Source organism: Neoarthrinium moseri (genome assembly GCF_022829205.1).
Source record: "Neoarthrinium moseri strain CBS 164.80 chromosome Unknown scaffold46_Wmoseri_CBS_16480, whole genome shotgun sequence".
In the NCBI taxonomy this organism is placed as follows: Eukaryota; Fungi; Ascomycota; class Sordariomycetes; order Amphisphaeriales; family Apiosporaceae; genus Neoarthrinium; species Neoarthrinium moseri.
Genome location: NW_026055160.1, coordinates 94,365 through 115,027, shown reverse-complemented (window position 1 = coordinate 115,027; position 20,663 = coordinate 94,365). Strand labels below are relative to the sequence as shown.

The following is a 20,663-nucleotide window of genomic DNA, read 5'->3' as shown; positions in this document are numbered from 1 at the left end:
GACCGGGTGGTAGGATTTCTGACCATGAAACCAAAAAGTGAAATCTGCACCAGCTGGGCGGGCGCAATCATCCAACTCTATTCCGTTGCATTGCTGCTGTCATCAGCGCTGAGTAGAGCTGGAGCTACCTGAGTTAGGGAGCTTTAGCAAGCAACTGGCTGCCCTGGACCTGGACCTGGACCCGGATCCAAGAGGCTTCCTAGCTTGTCTCGGCAGGCCCCAAGCCACCGGCACAAAGGCGAAAAAGCCGGCGAGACACAGGGCACGCGAGGAGGCTCAGGCACCACTGCAACCTGGGACACACATGCACATCACAGAGCATCAGCAAAGGCACCAGGGCACCAAGAGTACCAGAGCACACGGGTACGGGACTTTGAGACGGAGGCAAAGGCAAAAAAAGGCCATCATCTATCTATGCTCTTGCTCATGCTCATGTCCCCGTCGCCTGGGGACTTCTCTTCGTCTGCTTCTCTCTTTTCTCATCCCTATTCCTGTCCCCTCTCCTTCTGGGTCGTCATCCGCATCGAGGCGTTTGAACTCCTCCGCATACCTCCTACGCTGCGTGTCTGGCTGGGTTGAGTCACTGGGAAGAAGAGAGGAGAACCACGAAGCTCTCCTGCCTTACCCCCCCGGCGGCCCTCCAAACAACTTCCTTGTTCGAGCCCGCACTTGGCATCTCGACGGACGAGCCCGGAACTATTTCAGCCACCCGAGCCCATTCCTAGCCGGCTTAGGGTGAATCTCTCGGCCTGTTCGTTCACGGATTCATTCTTGTTGATCATTGCAGCCAGCGGGCAGAAGACAGAACTGCCGGCTTGTTTTCTCACAATTAACTGGTCCTCCCATTCTTTCTTGGTATCCCACTCCAACTCCAACTCCAAACCCTGTCCTCTCCTTGATGCTGGCTGGAGCTTGCCGGAACCGGAGCCAGAACCTCGACCAGAACTTCAGCGCAGGACCAAAACCAGAGCCCATCGCCGTGGTCCCCGCCCGTCGGTGGTGGAGGAGGAGTCTGGCTTACAATTATCGGTATTCGGTCCAGCACTCTCTAGTTCCAGCAACAGGGCCGGACCCCACTAAATTTGGAGAGAGGAGGCAACGGTGAGAGGCAGACGGGCGGAAGGGACTCGGCCCAATAATAATATTTTTTTTTCCTTCCGACTACGTACATACAATTTTCGTCTTCCAGCCAGGGCCCTCCTCTGGCACCAGGAGCTGTCTCGCGCGCCCGGCCGCCCCCATTCCCAACTCTGCGCTGGCCCGACAGGACCCTCTCGGGATCTGGATCTGGACCTGGTTCAGAGAAGCCCACCGTCTGCCACGGTCGAACCCCATACCCAAGAAGTTGCCCCAAGGCGCAGAGCCCCAAAACTCGCACGGCACTGGACCGCTCCGCACCGCAACGCACCGCACCGCTCCGCATCCTGAGGGACTGCCGCCAGCCAAAAATTCAGCAACCTGCCGCCCTCGCCCTCCCTCCCTTCCGCCTTCTCCAGACCGCCATCCGCACACCCGATCCTCGCCCCGAGACTGACGACGACCGAGCCCTCCACCCATCATGGCGCCCCAAAAGGGTGGTCAGGCCACGAAGCAGAAGCAGCAGCACCAGCAGCACCAGCAACAACAGGGCGGCAACGGCAACGGCAACGGCAGAAAGGCCGTTCCTAACGCTGCTGCTGCTGCTCCCGCTGTCGCCGCTGCCTCTGCTGCTAGACCTGCCGTCGTTGTGCCTGCCATTCCTCTGCCGCTGATGCAGCGCCAGGCCAGCAGTAAGAGCAAGCCGCAGACGCAACAGCACCAGCAACCGGCGCCGCAGTCACAGTCGCAGTCACAGTCGCAGTCACAGTCGCACGCCGCCAAGAGACACGACCCGAAGCAAACGACACCGCTTGTCGTCTCCTCCAACAACAACACTGCCCCCGCTGCCTCCCTCGAAGCTGCTCTCATCGACCAGCAGTCCTCCGCCGCCCCCGAGGACCCGGCCATGGCCCGTCAGAGGAGGCGTCCTAAGAAGCCTGACCTCGCCGGCTCTCGTGTGGAGAAGCCCGGATCGACGGCCACCACAACCACCAACGGCACATCCAGGACCAGCAGTCGCAGTAGGCACGCCGGCAACCCCAAGAAGCATCACGACGGCCGCCATTCGGCCGCCAATGCCGCCGGTCCCGCCCTTCGCAATGCCGGCGCCCCTCCCACCCCCCAGGCCACCAACGGCCTTACCAATGGCAGACCTCACATCACATTTGGCGACAAGAATTCCGCCCAAGACCCTACTACCACCTCGTCGTCTTCGCGGCAGGTCTCGACTGCTCCTTCTGTCGCCGGTGACGTCGAGTCCTCTCTGGGCCTGACGTCGCCGTCGGCCTCCGCCCACGGTCTCCATTCCGGTAAATATACCCACCCTCCGCTCACATGGTCTTCGTTTACTCGTTCGCTATTGCTATCATCGTTTCCTGCTGTTCTGGGAGCTAACATTCTGCCCGCCGTAGCTTCAGATGTCGCACCTGCCTCTGCCTTGGCTTCACAGTCCCAGCCTGGCCTCGTGGGGCCCGTCGAAGACGCCGCTACCCCGTTCCCTGATGTCCAACCGAATGGCAACCACGCGCCAGTCTTCCCTGCGCCCAACTCGGCCGGCCTTCATGCTCCGCAGTTCATGGGCCCTAACGGGGTTGGAATCATGTTTGGCGGCGCCAGAACCCCGGACTCGCACACTCCGTCCCCCGCCTCGGGCGCATTCATGCCCCCGCCACCTCCTCGGCCCATCGTCAATGGTGTCAACGGTGTCAACGGCGAGAGCCATGGTTATGGTCCTATCAACGGCCATCACCCGCACCACGGCCACTCTGAGAGCAACAGCACTAACTTTGCGGTCCCCATCACGCCCTACCGCCCTGGTCCAGACCATGTCACTACCATGGAGTCATATGGCCCCATTCCGGCTCCCGTCCCCGTGCATCGAGGACCTATGGATGGCTACGCGCCAAACGGCGTTCACTACGAGCCTCCCACACCCCACAGCTTCCACGGGTCTCATGCCTCGGGTGATTTCAACGGTCTTGATAATGTCGGGCCTTTCCATGCTAATGGCCGTGGCTTTGAGCACGACCATCGCAACGGCTACGCTCCTCAGAACCATGGCCATGGCCACGGCCACGGCCCCGCCGGGCCTCACATGCAAGCCTTTGTCCCTCCCCACCAGCATTTCGGCCGCCGCCCGGAACTGGAACTGGAGCCGGAGCTCATGGACAGCATCCTGTACTTCCAGAGCCAGTTCGACTCAAGTGAGTTGGCTGACTGTACCCTGGAACTCAAGTTCCCGGACAGCTACACTCATACTGCAAAGGTCCACTCCCACAAGCTTATCCTGGCCCGCAGCCCCGCGTTGAAGAACTATATCATGGCCGCGAGAGCCGCCGATCCGGGGTCCCACGTCTTGACTCTCAATGCCACGGACCCCTATCTCAGATCCGATGCTTGGTTCGCCGCAGTTCAGCGCTTATATCTCCACCCTCTCTTCACCATCCCGCCCTCGATGGCCAATGGCTCAGACTTCGCTGGCAGTAACATTGACCAGTTCCGTTTCTGCCTTGGGTACGCCGCCGCCGGCCACCTGCTTGGTATGAACGACGTCCTCGTTCAGGGGTTGCACCTGGCCGCCAATATGATCAACTGGCACAATGTAGAGGAGGCCCTTAGCTTTACCTTTGAGGGCGCAACGCAGCATCACTGGGTTGGCGACGACGGCACGGACTACTTTGACATCGATTTCGCCTACGGCCGCGAGACTAGGATTCTCATGATGGCTATTACGAGTTTCCTTGTGAACTGTTTCCCATCCAACTTCGAGCTCGACACGTCGGTCGTTGATGCTCCTAGTTACTCTCGACTGCCCCCCGTCGTTGCTACCACAGCTGCGACAGGCAACTCCGCTCCTGCCATCGCCCGTGGCACCTCACATCGCAAGCCGACCAAGACCGGCCGGTTCTCTACGATCAAGTTCGGCGACTTGCCCACGGCTTATCCCGAAGAGGAGGCTGGGGCCACACCGCGTCGGCCGGCCAAGTGCTCTCCCCTCCTATCTCGCATCCTCTTGAACATACCTTTCGATGACCTCCGTTTCATCCTAGCGTCTGAGAGCAATGGCTCCTCGGCATGGAATACTGCCCAGGACCGCTACCATGCGCTGGTCGATGTCATTGCGGAGCGAGAGGCCAGACGTCTGCGCGCCGTTGATGTGGTACGCGCTGGTGTTGTTCCTGGCTACAAGGAGATCCAGCAGCGTCTCTCCGCTGAGCGACGCCACAGTGCCGTGGACCATTGGGACGTCTTGAACTGGCAGGAGGAGATTGTGCAGCCAACCGGCGCCGGTGTCCCTTGTGTCATCCGCAAGTGGATCCCGCAGTTCTCGGCACCTACAGAACGCGAGCCGGAACAGCCTGTCTATGAGCCGACACGCGTGGAGTCCATGGTTTAGGATCCGAGGGGAGATAAGATCTCGCAATTTTTATGACGTGATGACAGCTACCGGACGGGACGATGGAAGAGCAGAAACAGAGACGAAGGTGTGATTTTGCGATTCTGCATTGCATTTGCGACAGCATTACGGCTCTTGGGCATTCTTCGGTTTTCTTCGACATCGTGTGATTGAGCTTGCCTTGGGGACTCAAACTCTGGTTTTTACGGCGGCATTGCGTTGGGTGTTCATTGGTGTCCTTGATTCACTTCCCTGAACATCTCTCCCGAGAGACGCCCTGTGACCGCGTCGTGGCAGATGCCATGCGGGCGAGAAGCATCGCGTTCCCGTCTGCCTTGGCAAGCCACTGTAAGCAAGGTTCACAAAGGACGGTTGGTGCCACTGCACTCTGAATGACCAGGGTGCGGACATGGCAATGCAAGGAAAGGAAAAGTTTTTTTTAGATGCACTGGTCAAGGGTGGAAGAAAAAGTCTGCAAACACAATACCCCATTTATGATTGTAACGGATTGGCAGGCGAGTTGTACGATCTGGTCTGGCTAATGCCCATGACCCGATCTGCTTTTGCGAGTTTCTTGGCCAAGTGGGAAGCTTTGGTGCCTTTCGGCCATTTACAGCTACTTGTCACTTGAAACGATAATTTGAGTTGGGGGCGTTGGACTTTCGACGCATCATGATAGATGACATTCGGTATGAAGAAGAGGAGATGCGTCATGCCAGCTGCGGCTGCGGGCGTATCTGGACAGGCATGTTTGTGCTGCCTCAACCAGAGATTATCGAATAGTTCGAGAGCAGTGAGGATTACAGGTAGAAGCTTACTAAATCAAAAGCACTTGGAAATCCAATGTTCCTCTGGCCCAGTTCTATCTGGTGCGTGAAGAGCTCTGAATCAGTCATCATTATAACGCTACTTCGTATCCAAGGTTCTTTATCCATCCCAGCATCATTCATGACATTTCACCAGCATCATCGGTACTAATGCATTCAATCTCAGCCCAGTGCCAGCTTTAGATGTAAGAATGTTCCATTTTGTCCTCGCCTTAGCGCGCGGCGTCCTTATCCTCGTCCTCGTCCTCGCCATGCACGACTGCCTCGTCCCTCCCACTTTTCTCACACCCACAGCCCTCGCGCAGCTCGCCGTCCAACGCCTGCGGCACGCCCTCCAGCAGCACCGCCACCTGATTCAGGATCCAGTAGGCCTTGTCGGCAGCGGCAGGGTCCGCGACCTCATGGAATGGGTCCGCCCGCGCCCGCGCCACCTCCTGCAGACTCTCCACCACCGTATCGTGCAGCGACGCCGCCCTGGCCCTCACATGCTCGAATAGCGTCGGGATCGTGTGCCCGGTCCCGAAGCGAAACGAGGCCGCGTCGCTGTCGGCCGGCACTGACTGCCGCGCCGTGATGCACGGCAGGAGCGGGCCGCTGGGCCCGAAGTTGCTGACCCGCGTGTTGCGGGCTTGCTCTGGTGCGCTGCTGATCTGTGCCTCGACGCGCGAAGGGGTGTTCTTGTGGTTCGGCGTGGACTGGGCCCATCTTTTGTCGGGCTTCACACCAAAGTCATCTCCGCCACATTGATATCGTAAGAGATGCGCGCGGCGCGGGTTTGCCGGCTGGTCACCCATCCCTGCGTCAGTCGACGTATGGGGGTTATCTCTGGATATGACGAGGCGCCGAGCCGAGGTCAATGTGACAATGCTCTCGGCGTTGGGAGATCTGGGGCCGGAAGTGGCGCTTCTGCTATCGATCTTGCGGCGACCTCGTGGCACGCCGGGACTGCCGCCACTGATGATGACATGGTCGGTGCTCTTGTTGGGGGTGGTTGGCTCCATGATATTGACCCTCTCTGGATGAACAGCTTGGGCATTTCTTTTTCTTCGTCAAATTCCACTGTACCTGCGTCTCTATCGGGACGGGTTTTCTGTTCCAGGCGAAAGAGAAGCTGAGGTGTTCCAGAAACGCGTGAAGATAGGATCCGTAGCCAACTTTCTAGGTCGGAAGCTCCTTCATATATATTATCAATCAAATTCAGCCAGAGAAGACCTGAGGAAAATGTTGCACTTTGCATTCGATGCACCTGGGCATCCAGGCCATAGCGACCTGAGACAAAGGGGATATTATGGCTATGAACACCTGCACTCTCATAAGTCGGGCACCATTCAACTAAGGCAACGGGCCGGGAGTAGGTTTCCAATCCTTGGTAAACGGCTTCTCCCCACCATCTACCATAGAAGTAGAATTGTAGGCTGGCGGCTGGTCGAACGCCGGTGGGCCTTGTGTTGTGATTCTCTCAGCGAATGTGACGGCCTCGGCCATCTCAATCACGTCCACTGTTCCTTCTGTCCAGGCCCGGTGCGCCCGCATGACGCCCTCGCGGTTCGGCAACATGGCGTCCAGCCGCTCTCCTCGAGTGCGTTCCTGTACCTCACTCGGAGTTAGGACAGCGACGGGGATCACACCCTTGATGGTTCGCTTCTTCCCGGCGCAGAGAATGGTGAGCTTGTATTTGAGCTGGTGGACGTGCGACACGTGGTTCGTAGTGAAGGAAGGGAAGACAGGCTTCACAGTCTTGGTCCATATATTAGGGGTGCCGTCGCGTGAGGAGATCCTCAGTCCCAGCATGCTGCCCAGGTCCAGCGATTCTACCTGCTCACCCTGACCCTGTGGGGCATTGAAGGGGATTCTGACTGTTGAATTGGTAGTTCCAACTTTGCCGTCAGCGTCACCGCCGCTCCAATGCGCCATGGTCCAGTTTCGGACGGAGGCGTCCTGCCAGCGGCCCTCCTTCGCCCCCGTCACGTGCCTGCTACGGCCCTCAAGATCGTTAACATGTGTCGCGGCCTGGAGGGTGACTTTGGCTCCCTCCAGCAGCAGCTCGGGTGGCTTGTCCACCAGGGCCGGCGACGTCGTCCGCGCCGGGTGCCGGGCCACCTCGGCGCGCACGCGCAGGTGGATCGGCGCCGGGTGCTCGAGCTGGACCACGGACGCGGCCTCGACGTGGAGGCGGTAGCCGAACTGCGGCAGCGTGTCGCGCTTGAAGATGCTCGCCATGTGCTGCGAGAACGACAGCGGCTTGTCCCCCTGCGCGGGATCCAGCCGCAGCGTCTTGACCGGATCCGGCTCGTGGAACATCAGCCGCGGCGCCGGGTCCCGCACGGGCTCCGTCGTCGCCCGCGGCCGCACGTAGAGCGGGAAGGTCGCCGTGGGCAGGGGGTTGCTGTGCCGCTGCTGCTGGTGCGTCCAAGGCGCTGGCGTGGCGGGGCAGATCGAGGCTTCCAGCAGGTGCTCGACGTAGATGTAGTCACGCTCCTCGCTGACCCTAATGCTCTCCGATGGGCGGTAGAAGGTCGGCGGCAGGTTGGGCCGTCCATCGTAGAACTGGTCCGGCAACTGGATGGTGAATGGCCAGGTGCTGATGCCCGGCGGCGCGGGCCCCGTGAAGACGGGTTGTGTGAACTACGCGAGTTCGTAAGTAAATGCATAGGTAGGCTGGGTCCGTGGTAGTTGGGACAGAGATCTGCGACTTACGTCATAAAGAGTCCGGTCTCCTTTATAGTGCCATTTTGAACTCTTCCCGTCGCTATTCGAAGATTCCTCTGTAACCTGTTTGCGGATTGGTCGTCAGTGCCCGCTCATACTGTCCACTACGGAAGGGTGACCTACTTGCGTTTTGATTCTCACGACCAGTTTCAGTACCACCGATACGGTTTCTGCAGCGTCGGTGGCATTGACCTTCTTCACAACGCCTTGGACAATGTCGCCTGGGACATAGCCGAGTTTTAAATCCGGAATTTCGATGCTAGCATGTATAGAATTGTTGATGCCAGTCGGCCGGATACTCTTGCGATATTCATGCATAGCATTGTTGATGTTGATCATGCTGATAGCTCCCTCCACACGGTTTGATCTGGTTGGCTGCCTCTTGGCAAACTAGCCCCGGATTTGCGCTTGCAGGCGTCACTAGTTGGACTTTGGCTGGGAACGTACTTGAGTTACTGGAGATACGGGCAACTGGAAGCAGTCCAAGCCGGAAAGACAAACTTCGTTAGTTAGATCGAGGTATTTGAATCAGAGAGACTTTGAAGCGGAATGCCATTGTGTCTCCCATTTATTTGAGCTTCGACGGCGCCCGGCAGTGCGCGCGGGTCTCGTATGTAGGGCTGGCCAAGCACCTGGCTGTTGAGGCTGTGCAGGGTCAGGTGAGGCTGTCTAGTGAGATTCACTGCCTCTCCAAAGGATTCCGAGTTGCACTCGCTAAGAGGTAGCTATCTTTGATGGTGTACGTGTAACTTGGCATCAATTGACTTCTTTATAGTCACGGCAACTCCATTATCGAATACTTTGCAGCCTTAAACGTGGGACGGGATCCGCCGCAGGTAATGGCCTCCTGGGCCATTTCTAGAGAAGCCAGTGCATGGCTCTGGCTGCGAAACTACTGCCGGAAGTAATGCAGACATGCTTTTCTTCAATACTTATCTATGAGTCTGCTGCCCTTCGAGTATTGGCTGCTCTCTCACGCGCTACTCCCTAGGTTTCAAGGTTGCTGTTGGCTTCAGAGTCGAGTCGAACGGGTCAGAAGAAACTCCGCCACCACCAGACACCATACGTGCCAAGCTCTCGTCAACAGACTACCCAACGACTCGAACATTTACGAATGCTCATGTGAACGTACATACGGGTTAACACTTGTAGTATACCGCACCGGAGCTCAATCCCGGATGCACTGCGTCTAGACTAATAAAAAAAATAAACCTCCCCCCCCCCCTCAAGATGCGGCCCCTCTGCAACGGCCGTTGCGTGCGATGGCATTTAATTGCGTGCTCCCCACCGCGTCCGGAGCTCGCAGCCTGCCCGGATAGCTTTCGGGAATGAGAGAGAGCACCAATGGTAGAGAATTGTTAACAAGCGATACTTGCACCCCAAGGCAGACTAATCGTGATAGTAATGATTTTTTTGCCATTGTCGATTTGTTGAGCCACCGGTCATGGGATTATTGTCTATATACGAATCATCATGGCGAGGGGACAAGGAGGCCGAGCGCAGTTACCAATGGCATATATCGGAGAGCTGCAGTATGCGTTCCGTTTCCAAGGGTCCACTGATATTCGCCGATAACCTCTTGCTTCCTGTGTGGCCGCCGCGAGCGACGCTATGCGTGATTGAAGCAGATCTGGCGTCATCCAGAGAAACATGCCTTGTCCAAGTGCGATGTCGGTTTCCCACATGCGATGGGCCCTACATAATGAACGTCGCTCCCATCTTGGTGTTTCGCTGAGGGTAAGTTATAACCATTGCCGTCGCGCATTTGGAACATATGGAGAGTTTTCGCAATGGTGCCCAAGAATCGTCGAGTAGCAGTCATTGGAGCTGGCCCTGCTGGAGCCATTGCGACTGATGCACTCGTCAAGGAGGAAGCCTTCGACACAATACGCGTCTTTGATCGACATGCGGCAATCGGTGGGACGTGGATACACACACCACATCTTCCAGCAGCCATACCGTCTCTGAGAGACGTCTTGGCCGGAAATACCGACGCTGCAATCCCCATTCCGGCTCAACTTCCCGCCGTGACCGCTGTATCGGAACAAGTCAATGGACACCAACACCGATTCTCAGATACGGCAATCCATCAGAATCTTCACAGCAATATCACTCCTGAGATCATGTCTTTCAGCAAAGAACCCTTTCCCGACACCCTCTCAGAACACACTCTATCTGAGTACGGCCGCGGGGCTCCGTTCAGGCATCATACAACCATCAGGGACTGGGTGGAGGGGATCTTTGGCCGAAATGGCTACGACAAGCTTGTGGAGCTGAATACTACTGTCGAGAGAGCCGAGAAGATTGGTGGAGAGTGGGTTCTCACACTGAGGAAAGAGAAGCAAGGCAGGAACTACTGGTGGCGGGAGCACTTTGACGGCTTGGTTGTGGCAACAGGTCATTACAATGTGCCATGGTTTCCCCAGATCGATGGGCTTCTGGATTGGGATACCAAGTTCCCGGGTAGCATCGTGCACAGCAAGCATTTCCGAGGGCCAGAAAGGTTCAAGGGCAAGGTACGTTGCGCATATGCTGATGCCGAAGCCGACTGACAAGGCGTTAGCGTGTGATTGTTGTGGGTGCATCTGTCTCCTCGCATGAAGTCATACACGAGATACTGGATGCGGTCAAGGCCCCTGTGTACTCGGCTATCCGGGGGGACCCGATCCCAGCCTTTGGATGGGAGCCATTCCTGCACCCCAAGATCGAGCTGAGGAAGCAGATCACTCAGCTGGATGCTGCGAACGGCCGCGTGCACTTCTCGGACGGGTCAATCCTTGATCATGTCGATCACATCATATTTGGGACTGGTTATACGTTTAGTGTGCCATTCCTGCCAGAAGTTCAAAACGGCATCAGAAATGCGTATCGAAGACTGCCAGGGGTGTGGCAGCATACATGGAATATCGAGGATCCAACTTTGACCTTCGTTGGAATGGTGCGCAAACACTTCATCTAGACTGCGTAAGAACCAGAACCTATGCTAACATGACGCAGCTCGGAGGTGGCTTCACCTTTCGTGTATATGAATACCAAGCGGTAGCGGTAGCGCGTCACCTTGCCGGGAGGGCCAAGGCTTTGCCGCCAATCCCGGATCAGCTTGAGTGGGAACGCAAACGGGTGGCAGAAAAGAAAGGCGGCAAGGACTATTACTCCATAGCTCCGAACTATGATGCGTTCTTCGGGTTGCTACGAGATATTGCTGGAGAGCCTGCACCGGGGACTACGGGCCGCAAGCTAGAGCCATTCAACCCAGAGTGGATGAAGGTATGGGCAGCCATGGTGGCTCCCAAGATCCAGGGATGGCAGCGAAAACGGAAGAGGGCCGAGGAGGAACTTGGACCAGTGAGGGCCAAGCTTTGAAACGTCCCCCTTGGGTTCCCAATTCACCTGCCCCGAGACAGTCGCAGTATGCGGTAGCTTTGGACGCATCGTACCCAGACATATATCTCCCACTGTGCTCATGTATACACCTCGCCTTTTAGCACTAATTTAGCTTTGTATCGTGAGAAGAACATGTGGCAGAAGATTGCAGCAATATCTACCCATCCGATAGCTACACTTTGGCTGCGCGCCCAAATGTCGACAAGGCATCATGTTTAATAACCAAAACTTCCTGTTATAAACTTGCAGCATACCCCCCTCAGCAGTTGCCTGGATCAATGCATGTGGTACTTAATGTTCTGATTTCCTTTCCACCGCATCGGGGGGAAGACAATACCTCTCGGAGGTCAATATTGGCCCCCATTGCCTGCTACTCCCATTAACCTCCACTTCGGAAGTCAGCCCCAAATCTTCGAACCGTCATTCCCACACCGCGAGCCAGCCTCAGTGGCCTCTACGCAGCCATTCGATCTTCACCATGGAGGTGCCAAAGACTTTGTTGGACTCTCTGCCAGGCGAGCTTGTTCGAATGATATTCCAGAACTTGGTGCCTGGAAAATCCCAAACAGGCTGCGCGCTACCAGATTATCCAAAAGAGTTCGGTAGGGACAGACAGAAAACGTAGGCCATGGCGAGCCTTTGTCTCACATCCAGGAGGCTGTCTGAGTGCGCAATGCCAATGCTTTACAACACTGTCGCCGTACAGCCAAGCCGTTGTGCCAAAGGCAACAAACTTGCGCTATTTCTCCGCACGCTCCTCGAGAATCCCGACATTCGCAGACAGGTTAAGAAATTCGCATGCTTCGTGCGCTTGATTGTGGGAGAAACGCCCAAGGGGTGCAAGTGCGATGATGGCTTCTTCATCTTCGGAGAGTTTGGATATTTGTCCAGCTATTTTCCGCGCCCCAAATCTTACAAGGCTTAGTATCAGATTTTATCCTACGGACTAGAGGGCCAAGCTCTCACAAGGACTGCAGGAGATAACACTAGAAGACGGTGTTTACAGCCGCAAACTCATCTCCACGATCTGTGATCTTCAAGATATCCAGAACCTGGATCTCGAGGCCTTCGCTCCGGATGCATACTGCCCTGCTCCTCTCAAGGACGACTATCTCAACAGCAACCTTAGTCGGCTCCGGTATACACCTCGCAGGCTGAGTCTTCACAATGATGACGACATTCGCTATCGAGATGATTTTGGTCCTCTGTCTAGGTTACATGGTCTGGCGGAACTCACAATACTGGAGCATCTAACTGTCAAGCTATTTTGCTTGGCCGGCCATATCTCAAACCTGAACGAGACAGATCTAGAGCTTACACTTCCAAAAAGTATTGTCTCACTAAACCTTACGATGAATGGTACTACTGACGGGTGAAAATAAGTTCCTACAAGGAACAACTATTCGGGCTGATGATACGGTTCTCCACCAGATGCCGAGCCAGATGCACAAAAATACAGTCCATACTCTGGACATCAAAGATGGATGAGGATGGCACGTGCGTGATTAGAGATTCTTTCCTCAGCGATTTGGCCAACCGCTACGAGAAATTGGCATCGGGTTCGCGTTCATGGACGAGAAGCGTTATGAAATGATAGATGACTAGTTTGGTTGTCTTTGCAATGGTTTTTCGGGCTTTGATGTGTGTCGAAAGGTGTTTCAAGATATGGTCTTTTTACGTCACAGAGACTTGAGGCGTATCATTTCACTTGAAGGAATAAAGTGGTCCGGTTTTTCCAAAGGTTGATTGCTCTCTATCAGGCACTTGCTCAGACACGGCGTTTGCTTAACTACGAATTAAACAAATGAAGAAGAAAAAACACGTACAGTGATGACCCAGTTTGGTGAATGCACCCTAATCTTCAGAATCCAAGCAGTTTCATTCTAATGAGCCCATACTAAGTTTGCTTGTAACCGGATTGCACGGGCCAGCATACAGTCAGTCTTAGGTCCGACGATCATCGTCGAATAACATTTTTGCTCTAGTAGCCTGTCTTCAGTGAATTGTGTCGAACAAGGGTATTTCCTGACGAAAAGAGGGCCTCATAACATGAAGCCCTTACAGAAGTCCGTTTCCACCTTTATGTTTCCCAGTCCTCCCGGCCCAATGATAGAACAGCCCTTCCCAGAAGCTCTCCACTGTGCATACGAGTGAAGATGTCCTTCAGCTCGGATGGCCTATGAATGGTGATTTTTGGCTTCACAATCCCTCGCGCCGCCATATCTAGCACCTCAATAGCTTCCTTTCGGTTCCCCACCGAGGAGCCCGTAACTGTGAGCTGACCTACGATGAGTCGATTGGCGCTACAGTTTTCGATTGGAACCTGTTCTCCGGGGGTGACACCGACTGCCACAAGTGTGCCGTGAAATTTCAAGAATTCAATCGCTTGTGCATACGCCGCGTTTGCAGCAGTGACGACCAAGACCGCAGCAGCACCTCCCCCCGTGATCCTCTTGACCTCCTCGGCCATGGCTTGGTTGCCTTCGGCCCCGCGAGGAAACCGGTCCAGGGGCAGAAACTCCTCGGCTCCACATTCGCGGGCGAGTGTCTCCTTTTCTGCAGAGTCGATGCCCAGGATTCTGAGTCCCATCCCACGGCTCCCGATTTCGCAAGCCAGAGATCCCAGGCCACCTCCGGCTCCAGAGATCACCACCCACTCGCCAGCCTTGGCCCGGGATTTCTGGAATGCCGAATAGACGGTGACGCCGCCGCAGAGCATTGGTGCAGCCAGCTCTGACGCTAACCCGTCGGGAATGGGTGTCACGTAGTTTGCTGGGGCCAGTACATACTCCTGGAATGTCCCAGGGACTGAGTAGCCCGAAATAGTAGGCGTAAAGCATGAGCCTTCGAGTCCAGTCATACAAGCTGGACAGTGCAGACAGGCCGAGGCGAGCCACTTGACACCCACTCGGTCACCGACTTTGACTCTTCCGTCCTCGAGACCCGGCCCCAACTGAACAACTTCACCCACCCCCTCATGCCCACCGACCTGATCATTGCGGCCAAGATCCGGCAGCCACTGCCACGCGTTTGTCATGACAGCAAAATCTGAGTGGCAAACGCCTGAATGGCTGAGTCTTAAGAGCACTTGGCCACTTCCTGGCGTTGGGGTGGAGACTTTGGCGACTTTCAACGACACCGTGCCCGGACTATCATAGACCATAGCATTGTGTGTCGGCGAAGTATACATTGTGACTAGAGTAGTGTCAACTGCTAACGGTTTGTCTATCAGAAGCAATACAGCACAGCAGGTTGACACGCACAAAATTCAACTCGTCGAGACTGAGCGCGATGATGTAGTGGAGCTCATCCCTCTACCCCACCAATTGGTGCAGGTATTCTGAGGTCATCTAAGTTCGTTAGTGCGGCGTGTCACAGGATGCAGCGCACATGATTGGTTGAAGCATGGCGCGGAGTATGTTACACAACGTGGAAACGATCTTGGAGGTTTGCTCCACACAACTCGCAATCACCATATCACTTGGTACACTACATTTTGGTTCGCGCTAATGTTGGAAATCTATGCCTCGGTAAATTACAAATACGGAATTCTTTTTCCATTCTCGGCGCCCATCAGTCAAAGTTGATTCGCCACAGTTCACGATCGCATCCGGCTGTAAAGTCACTTCTCGTATGCATTGCCAAAACGTTGTCACTGACCAACAAGTCGCCCTTTTCCCATGCGTGATAGTAAGCGACTCGCCGATCATGTAGGAGCTCTGTTAGGGCATCGCAGACTTCTGTACTGCTGTGGTCTTCACCTGCATTCTCGATATCGACATTGGTGGCCTCGAAGCTCGTCTTTGATTGTGGCCAAGGCTCGTGGAAACGAAGACATGGACGGCCGGTCTCTGGGTGGTTGACAACCAGAGGCAGGCCGCGGAGGACTGTAGCGTCGAAAGACGACGTTGAGACCGACCACGTCAGGTTGCGTAGATAGTCAAGCGGAAGATTTTGAGGAAGATATCTGAACATCATGCTCGAGGACGAAAATAATGTGAAGCCTGTGTCCTTTGGTGAAGTGGTGACCGAGGTGAAGAACTGGAACCTTCGCATAAAGTTAGCAATGATTCCGCGGCAGTCTCGATTGAAGCATCCCAAATGGCTTACTTTGGAGGTGTCGAAACTAGTATCTCATTGCCGCTCTCGTCTTTTCTCTTCTCGGTCTTGAACAGCCCATCGTAGTGGTACGGCATCCACTCAGCGGACAGGACATTGTTCAAACCGCGCGTCTCTGATCCACGGTCTTTTACCTCGAGCACCAAACCGAACTTCCATCCGGTTGGAACTCCAAGACCGTGAGACATATTGATGAAGAGATCTCTGTCTCTTGTTTTCTTGAAACCGCGAAGAATCACGGGAGAGTTGTTCTCCGCAAGGGCTCTAACCTTGCTTGTCTCGATGTCTTCGATCGACAAGCTCCCAGGCACGGCGGGCCGGATCATCAGGCCGGCTGGATAAATTGGCTCACAGGTAATGCCACCAAGATGCTCAGCAAAGGAGAAAATCTCAGACTTTTCTCTGAAGTAGCTTGGACGTCCGTCCTCGTAGACGAGCTCAAAGTTCTCGTCTTGAGCAAACGTGGCCCAGTGTCCGGTGGTTGTAGTACCGTCCAAGCGGAAGGCTATCGTAGAGTGCCAAGGTGTCGTGAAAGAAGTATCTGTTGGCAAGAGACCGACGGAGAGCTTGCTCTCGCCCGTCGAGGGATGGATGGAGAGTCTGAGTCTGTTGCCATAGATTTCTCTCACTGCTCTGGCAAAGGCCTGTTGGCGACGGTTAGCACAGAGTATGCCTCAGAGCAGGCACAGAAAACTCACATCTCCTCTCTTCAGCATTTGCTTCGCTACATATTCAACGCCCTTCTTATATTGTGACTTGCTTCGTCCTTCGCCCACTGGATACACGTCTTGAAGATCGGTGCTTAGGAACTTGATGTATCCTCTATATGTCATGCATGTGTCTTCATCCTCGCCGATTTTGAGTGTTGAATCAAAGTCCGGGTTTCCAAAACGTGTCACGAGAGCCAGTCGGAAGTTGGTGGCGTTGCAGACGTAAGTGATCTGGTCAAGTTTCTCAGGCACACTGATGTTGACCAGATCTTTAAGGCGAGAGAATTCAATGTTCTTCAACTCCTTTCTCGAGGCAAGCTGTCGCAGAGCCTCGCCATAAGCCCAGACATCTCTGTCTGGTACTCCGAGCAGATCTATATATGTTAGCACTATCATCACGGAATAATTTTATACAGAGGTGCGCTACCATTGTATACCAGTCCATCCGAGATGATCATCAACTTTGCACCGGGACTGTAGATATCCCCGATAGCGTTGCAAAGTCCGTTGAGATGCGCTAGGGCGAACTCCTCAGCCTTGTCAGGCAAGCGTCCTAGGACCTTTGAACTGGTGTTTGGTGACTTGAAAGGAAACGCGGGAAGGCACATCAAGATTGGCTCTTCAGCAGCAACCTTGTTGTAAACCTCGTGTAGAAACTTGGATGATCCATCTTGTGTCTTTGTAACTGAACCGCTATGTGACAACTCATATCGTCCTATGATGGCCAGGACTCTTTTGGCAGTTTGGATATGAGTTTTATTCAGGTCGGTAATAGAGTTGGGAGAGTCGGTATCGTAGGATACGGGTGAAAGCCCAGTATCCGAAACGCCTTCAACTGTAATGCCAGGCATGGTTGGACTTGTCTTGTAAGAATAGCAACAATGAAGGGATAACTATCTTGGTAGAAGAATGATACTTCAACAAATTTTTGCGTGATGAAATGTGCATTTGTATTTCAACTCTCGTAGGCAACTCCAGGTGGCAATGGCATGCATGTGGCCAGGCCCTGATAATGGCATGCAGCATTCTGAAAATGTCAGTGCAAGGATTTAGGACCCGAGGCAGGCTGAGCTGCACAACGGACTTCCGTCACGGGTTATAGCTCGGCAAATGAACGATACGCAACCTGTTTCAGGGCGAAGTTGAATTCGCCGTGTTCCGTCATGTTTACTTCCGTCTTTAGACATGGTGGATCACCAGCCCCTTGACAACACATCAAAACTCGTAACGATAACAATCATGCGACAAGATGCTAAGGGACTATATTTACCCGGATACTATCGGGCCTTCAGTCCAGGTTTTCGATGTTATTTTACCAATTTGGCTTGATAATCAAGACTTTTTTGCTTGTTTCCTCCCAGGTGGCATGGTGACTGCTAACCCTTGCAAGCCCAGATCGACTAGAGCCAGAAAACGAAGGTGACTTAGGTTACATCTGGCACCAACATTCTTAAATGCAATGCATGTAACGTAAGTGGGTAGGATTTCTCTGATGGATACGATGTTGTATGTCGGGAATGATCGCACTCTACTGGGAGTCAGCCTAAAGGCTTTGCTGAATGGAAGCACAAGCACTGGGCTGGATATGAGTGATTAACTGGCTCGATATGAAAGGGACACCCACGTCGCCTGACTTGTTACCGAACTCGACAAATATATCAACAATCCATGCACAAGTGTTATCTCTGGTTTCTCTGACTCAGTTGCTGAGGCATGTTTCCGCCGGGATTAATGCGCTTGCAATTAATGGGAAGCTCCGTATCGGTTGATTTCTTGGCAGTCCTTGACAACCCGATCTGGCCAGGGGGCATTGCGGCCGTTTGACTTGTTCGGGATGCAAATGAGAATACGGCATCGATCCACCATTGCCATTGCCCGCCGAAACCCTTGTCCGGCGTCCGGAGGGGCGCAGTTGACCCGTCGGCCAGACCGGCTACAGTGGGTCAGCGACCAATCGTCCGGGTCTAGAGCTGATCCTACTGTACTTCAAGCAATTGGCCCAGATATTCTAATGCAGGAGCTTCGCGGCATGGTGTGGGCCATCAACTCATGATAGAACCACTTAGTCCAGGGTCCAGTTCTTGCCTCTCGCCATCGGATGTAACAAATGTTCTCAGAATTCACCCGGTCTTCCTGCGTAGCCCGAAAGAGAGCACAAGGTACTAAAGGGGCTGCATAATTGGATTGTGGCAACGAAATACACTCCAACTCCATGTCCCTCTCAGGAATATCACTAGTGACACAAAATCAGAGTAACACAGCACTTAAAGTCAAGACGTTGTCTCACAGCCATTTGGTTGGTGACTTCTCACTCTGTTCATCTCAGCTACCATATTCACTACAAAGTTCAGTCTTCCAAAACCATGGGCAGCATATCACCAGCCATGAATGGCAACGAGGAAGTGGATTTGGTGGTAATTGGAGGTGTGTTGTCTCATAAAAATGATCACGAATTGTAACTAACGACAACAGGTGGTCCAACCGGCCTGCTCTCCGCAGTTCTTGCTCGCCATATGGGCTTGTCTGTGGCCATAATTGGTAAGGCTTTTTGTTTGTGGCATGAGAGGTAGTTCTAACAAACAGGTAGATGAGAAATCGGGGCCGTTGAAACTGGGGCGTGCAGATGCACTGAATGCTCGCACACAGCAGTATCTTGAGGTTGTAGGAATCCTTGACGAGCTTCGGTCGAAAGGAATTGAGTGCAACAGTGAGTTTTTTCCTCGTCCTTGATGAAGCCCCCTAGCTCACTATGCAAAGCGAGCTCGACCTTCGCCGAGGGAGAATTCAAGTCTCGACAGAGTAAGTGGTGGACGAGTCTGGAGCACTGCCTACACCGCAATTTTCTCATGATCGGCCAACCCGATGTCGAGGCCGCCCTTCTCAAGAAGTTAGACACCCCGGTCAGCTACGGTGAACAGGCCATCTCGATCTCTGAAGATGAAGAGAGTGCCGTGATAACGACCAACCGAGGGAGGACCCTCCGCGGCAAGTATGCCATTGGAGCTGACGGCGCTCGTTCGATGGTTCGGGCTGCCCTGGACATAACTTTCACTGGTACCAAGCCGGAAATGGTCTGGTCAGTGTTGGACACCTTCATCGACACGGACTTCCCCGTTTGCTCAGAGATTGTGACGTTTCAGTTGAATGGCCAGTCCCGAGTATCGTGGATCCCGCGAGAGCGAGGCATGGCGCGTTTCTACGTGCTTCTGGACGGGGAGATCACACAAGACAAGGCCGAAAACTCGATCAGAGAACATCTGGCTCCTCATCGGGTGACGTTCCTGAAAACGGAATGGTTCAGCACCTTTGAAGGTAGGGGATGCACCCCTGACGTTTATCCAAACGTCGCCCCCAAAGCGGATCTGCTAACAAAAGTCTAAAGTCAAAGAACGAATTGCATCCACCTTTGTGTCCAAAAGAGGAACGGGCCGTGTGGTGCTAGCAGGGGATGCTGCCCATGTCCATTCGGTCAATGGGGGCCAGGGTCTCAACACTGGCATTGCCGACGCCTTTGGTCTTGGTTGGCGCATTGCCCTGGCAGTACGTCACGCAAAGCTGAGCCCACAGGGCGCGAGTCAATTGGTCCAGAGCTACGACACGGAGAGGCGGGCGGTCGCGGGAGATGTCATCGGCGTGGCCGCGAAACTGGTCAGGGACACGATACGCACGGCCAAAGAGTATGTGGGAACGATTGAGAAGAACGCTGGCTACATCACAGGTAAGTCGTTGGACGCATGGCCCCATCCCATTCTCTACTTATGTCTCATTTCGGTCTGCTATGCATGGAAAGTTAACGAAGGCCGTCGCATTTAGGGATGGGCGTCGCCTACGATGGGACGGGGTCCGCACTGATATCGGAATCGGAAGTTGGCATATGGAAGGCGGGGAAAAGGTGTCCCGATTTCAGTCTCTTAGGGTCGGAATCCGGAGAACCCCAGCGCCTTTACTCGATCGTTCCATACGGCCAATTCTTGATCCTTTCAATCGGAAGCCGGCAAGACCACCGCCAGCCTCGCGAGGAGTTGCCAACTACTCATCTGACGATTCTGCCGAGTGTTGCAGGCGGCGTTCAGTCGGCTACCGGGGGAACTTCTTCGACTTACGAAGCGGACATAGTCACGTCAGCGGAACCGTTCAAGGTGGTCGTGCGACCGGATATGTACATAGGCTATGTGGGCAACGAGGCAGGTGTCAACGAGTACATGGATAGCATTCTTAGCCTCAGCTAACTGGAGGTACTGTACCCTCGTGGAGGCACGCCATTGCCAAGGGAAAAGCCATCAGGCGTTGCGGGACTGCTGGGTTAACTTACAACCTCAGACCTGGGTAACATGGGGCGAGCGTGGATACAGGATCGGCCAGAAACGGGGCACCCTAGTAACAGCGGAATCAATCTAACTCGGCGTTTTTGTGTATCATACGTAGGATTGGTGTGACATT

At 54.4% G+C, this 20,663-nt stretch overlaps 7 protein-coding genes across 7 annotated transcripts; 3 read left to right on the top strand and 4 right to left on the bottom strand.

The window, feature by feature from the left end:
- Positions 1–1,750: 1,750 nt before the first annotated feature.
- On the top strand, positions 1,751–4,474 carry JN550_009737 (uncharacterized protein; the record flags this gene model as incomplete). The annotated part of the gene is made up of 1 exon (XM_049321841.1): positions 1,751–4,474. One exon carries the CDS (start codon positions 1,751–1,753, stop codon positions 4,472–4,474), a length of 2,724 nt encoding a protein of 907 aa, XP_049168269.1.
- Positions 4,475–5,513: 1,039 nt separating this feature from the next.
- On the bottom strand, positions 5,514–6,302 carry JN550_009736 (uncharacterized protein; the record flags this gene model as incomplete). The annotated part of the gene is made up of 1 exon (XM_049321840.1): positions 5,514–6,302. The coding sequence occupies one exon, from the start codon at positions 6,300–6,302 to the stop codon at positions 5,514–5,516; it is 789 nt and encodes a 262-aa protein (XP_049168268.1).
- Positions 6,303–6,633: 331 nt separating this feature from the next.
- JN550_009735 (uncharacterized protein) lies at positions 6,634–8,349 on the bottom strand (the record flags this gene model as incomplete). Its single annotated transcript, XM_049321839.1, has 3 exons — positions 6,634–7,926; positions 7,999–8,073; positions 8,134–8,349. 3 exons carry the CDS (start codon positions 8,347–8,349, stop codon positions 6,634–6,636), a joined length of 1,584 nt encoding a protein of 527 aa, XP_049168267.1.
- A 1,451-nt stretch (positions 8,350–9,800) lies between these two features.
- Positions 9,801–11,373, top strand: JN550_009734 (uncharacterized protein; the record flags this gene model as incomplete). The annotated part of the gene is made up of 3 exons (XM_049321838.1): positions 9,801–10,526; positions 10,574–10,948; positions 11,008–11,373. 3 exons carry the CDS (start codon positions 9,801–9,803, stop codon positions 11,371–11,373), a joined length of 1,467 nt encoding a protein of 488 aa, XP_049168266.1.
- A 2,101-nt stretch (positions 11,374–13,474) lies between these two features.
- On the bottom strand, positions 13,475–14,584 carry JN550_009733 (uncharacterized protein; the record flags this gene model as incomplete). The annotated part of the gene is made up of 1 exon (XM_049321837.1): positions 13,475–14,584. One exon carries the CDS (start codon positions 14,582–14,584, stop codon positions 13,475–13,477), a length of 1,110 nt encoding a protein of 369 aa, XP_049168265.1.
- A 383-nt stretch (positions 14,585–14,967) lies between these two features.
- Positions 14,968–17,074, bottom strand: JN550_009732 (uncharacterized protein; the record flags this gene model as incomplete). The annotated part of the gene is made up of 4 exons (XM_049321836.1): positions 14,968–15,442; positions 15,505–16,157; positions 16,212–16,597; positions 16,651–17,074. 4 exons carry the CDS (start codon positions 17,072–17,074, stop codon positions 14,968–14,970), a joined length of 1,938 nt encoding a protein of 645 aa, XP_049168264.1.
- Positions 17,075–18,586: 1,512 nt separating this feature from the next.
- Positions 18,587–20,452, top strand: JN550_009731 (uncharacterized protein; the record flags this gene model as incomplete). Its single annotated transcript, XM_049321835.1, has 6 exons — positions 18,587–18,647; positions 18,696–18,761; positions 18,811–18,930; positions 18,981–19,535; positions 19,606–19,941; positions 20,037–20,452. The coding sequence occupies 6 exons, from the start codon at positions 18,587–18,589 to the stop codon at positions 20,450–20,452; spliced, it is 1,554 nt and encodes a 517-aa protein (XP_049168263.1).
- Between the last annotated feature and the right edge of the window lie 211 nt (positions 20,453–20,663).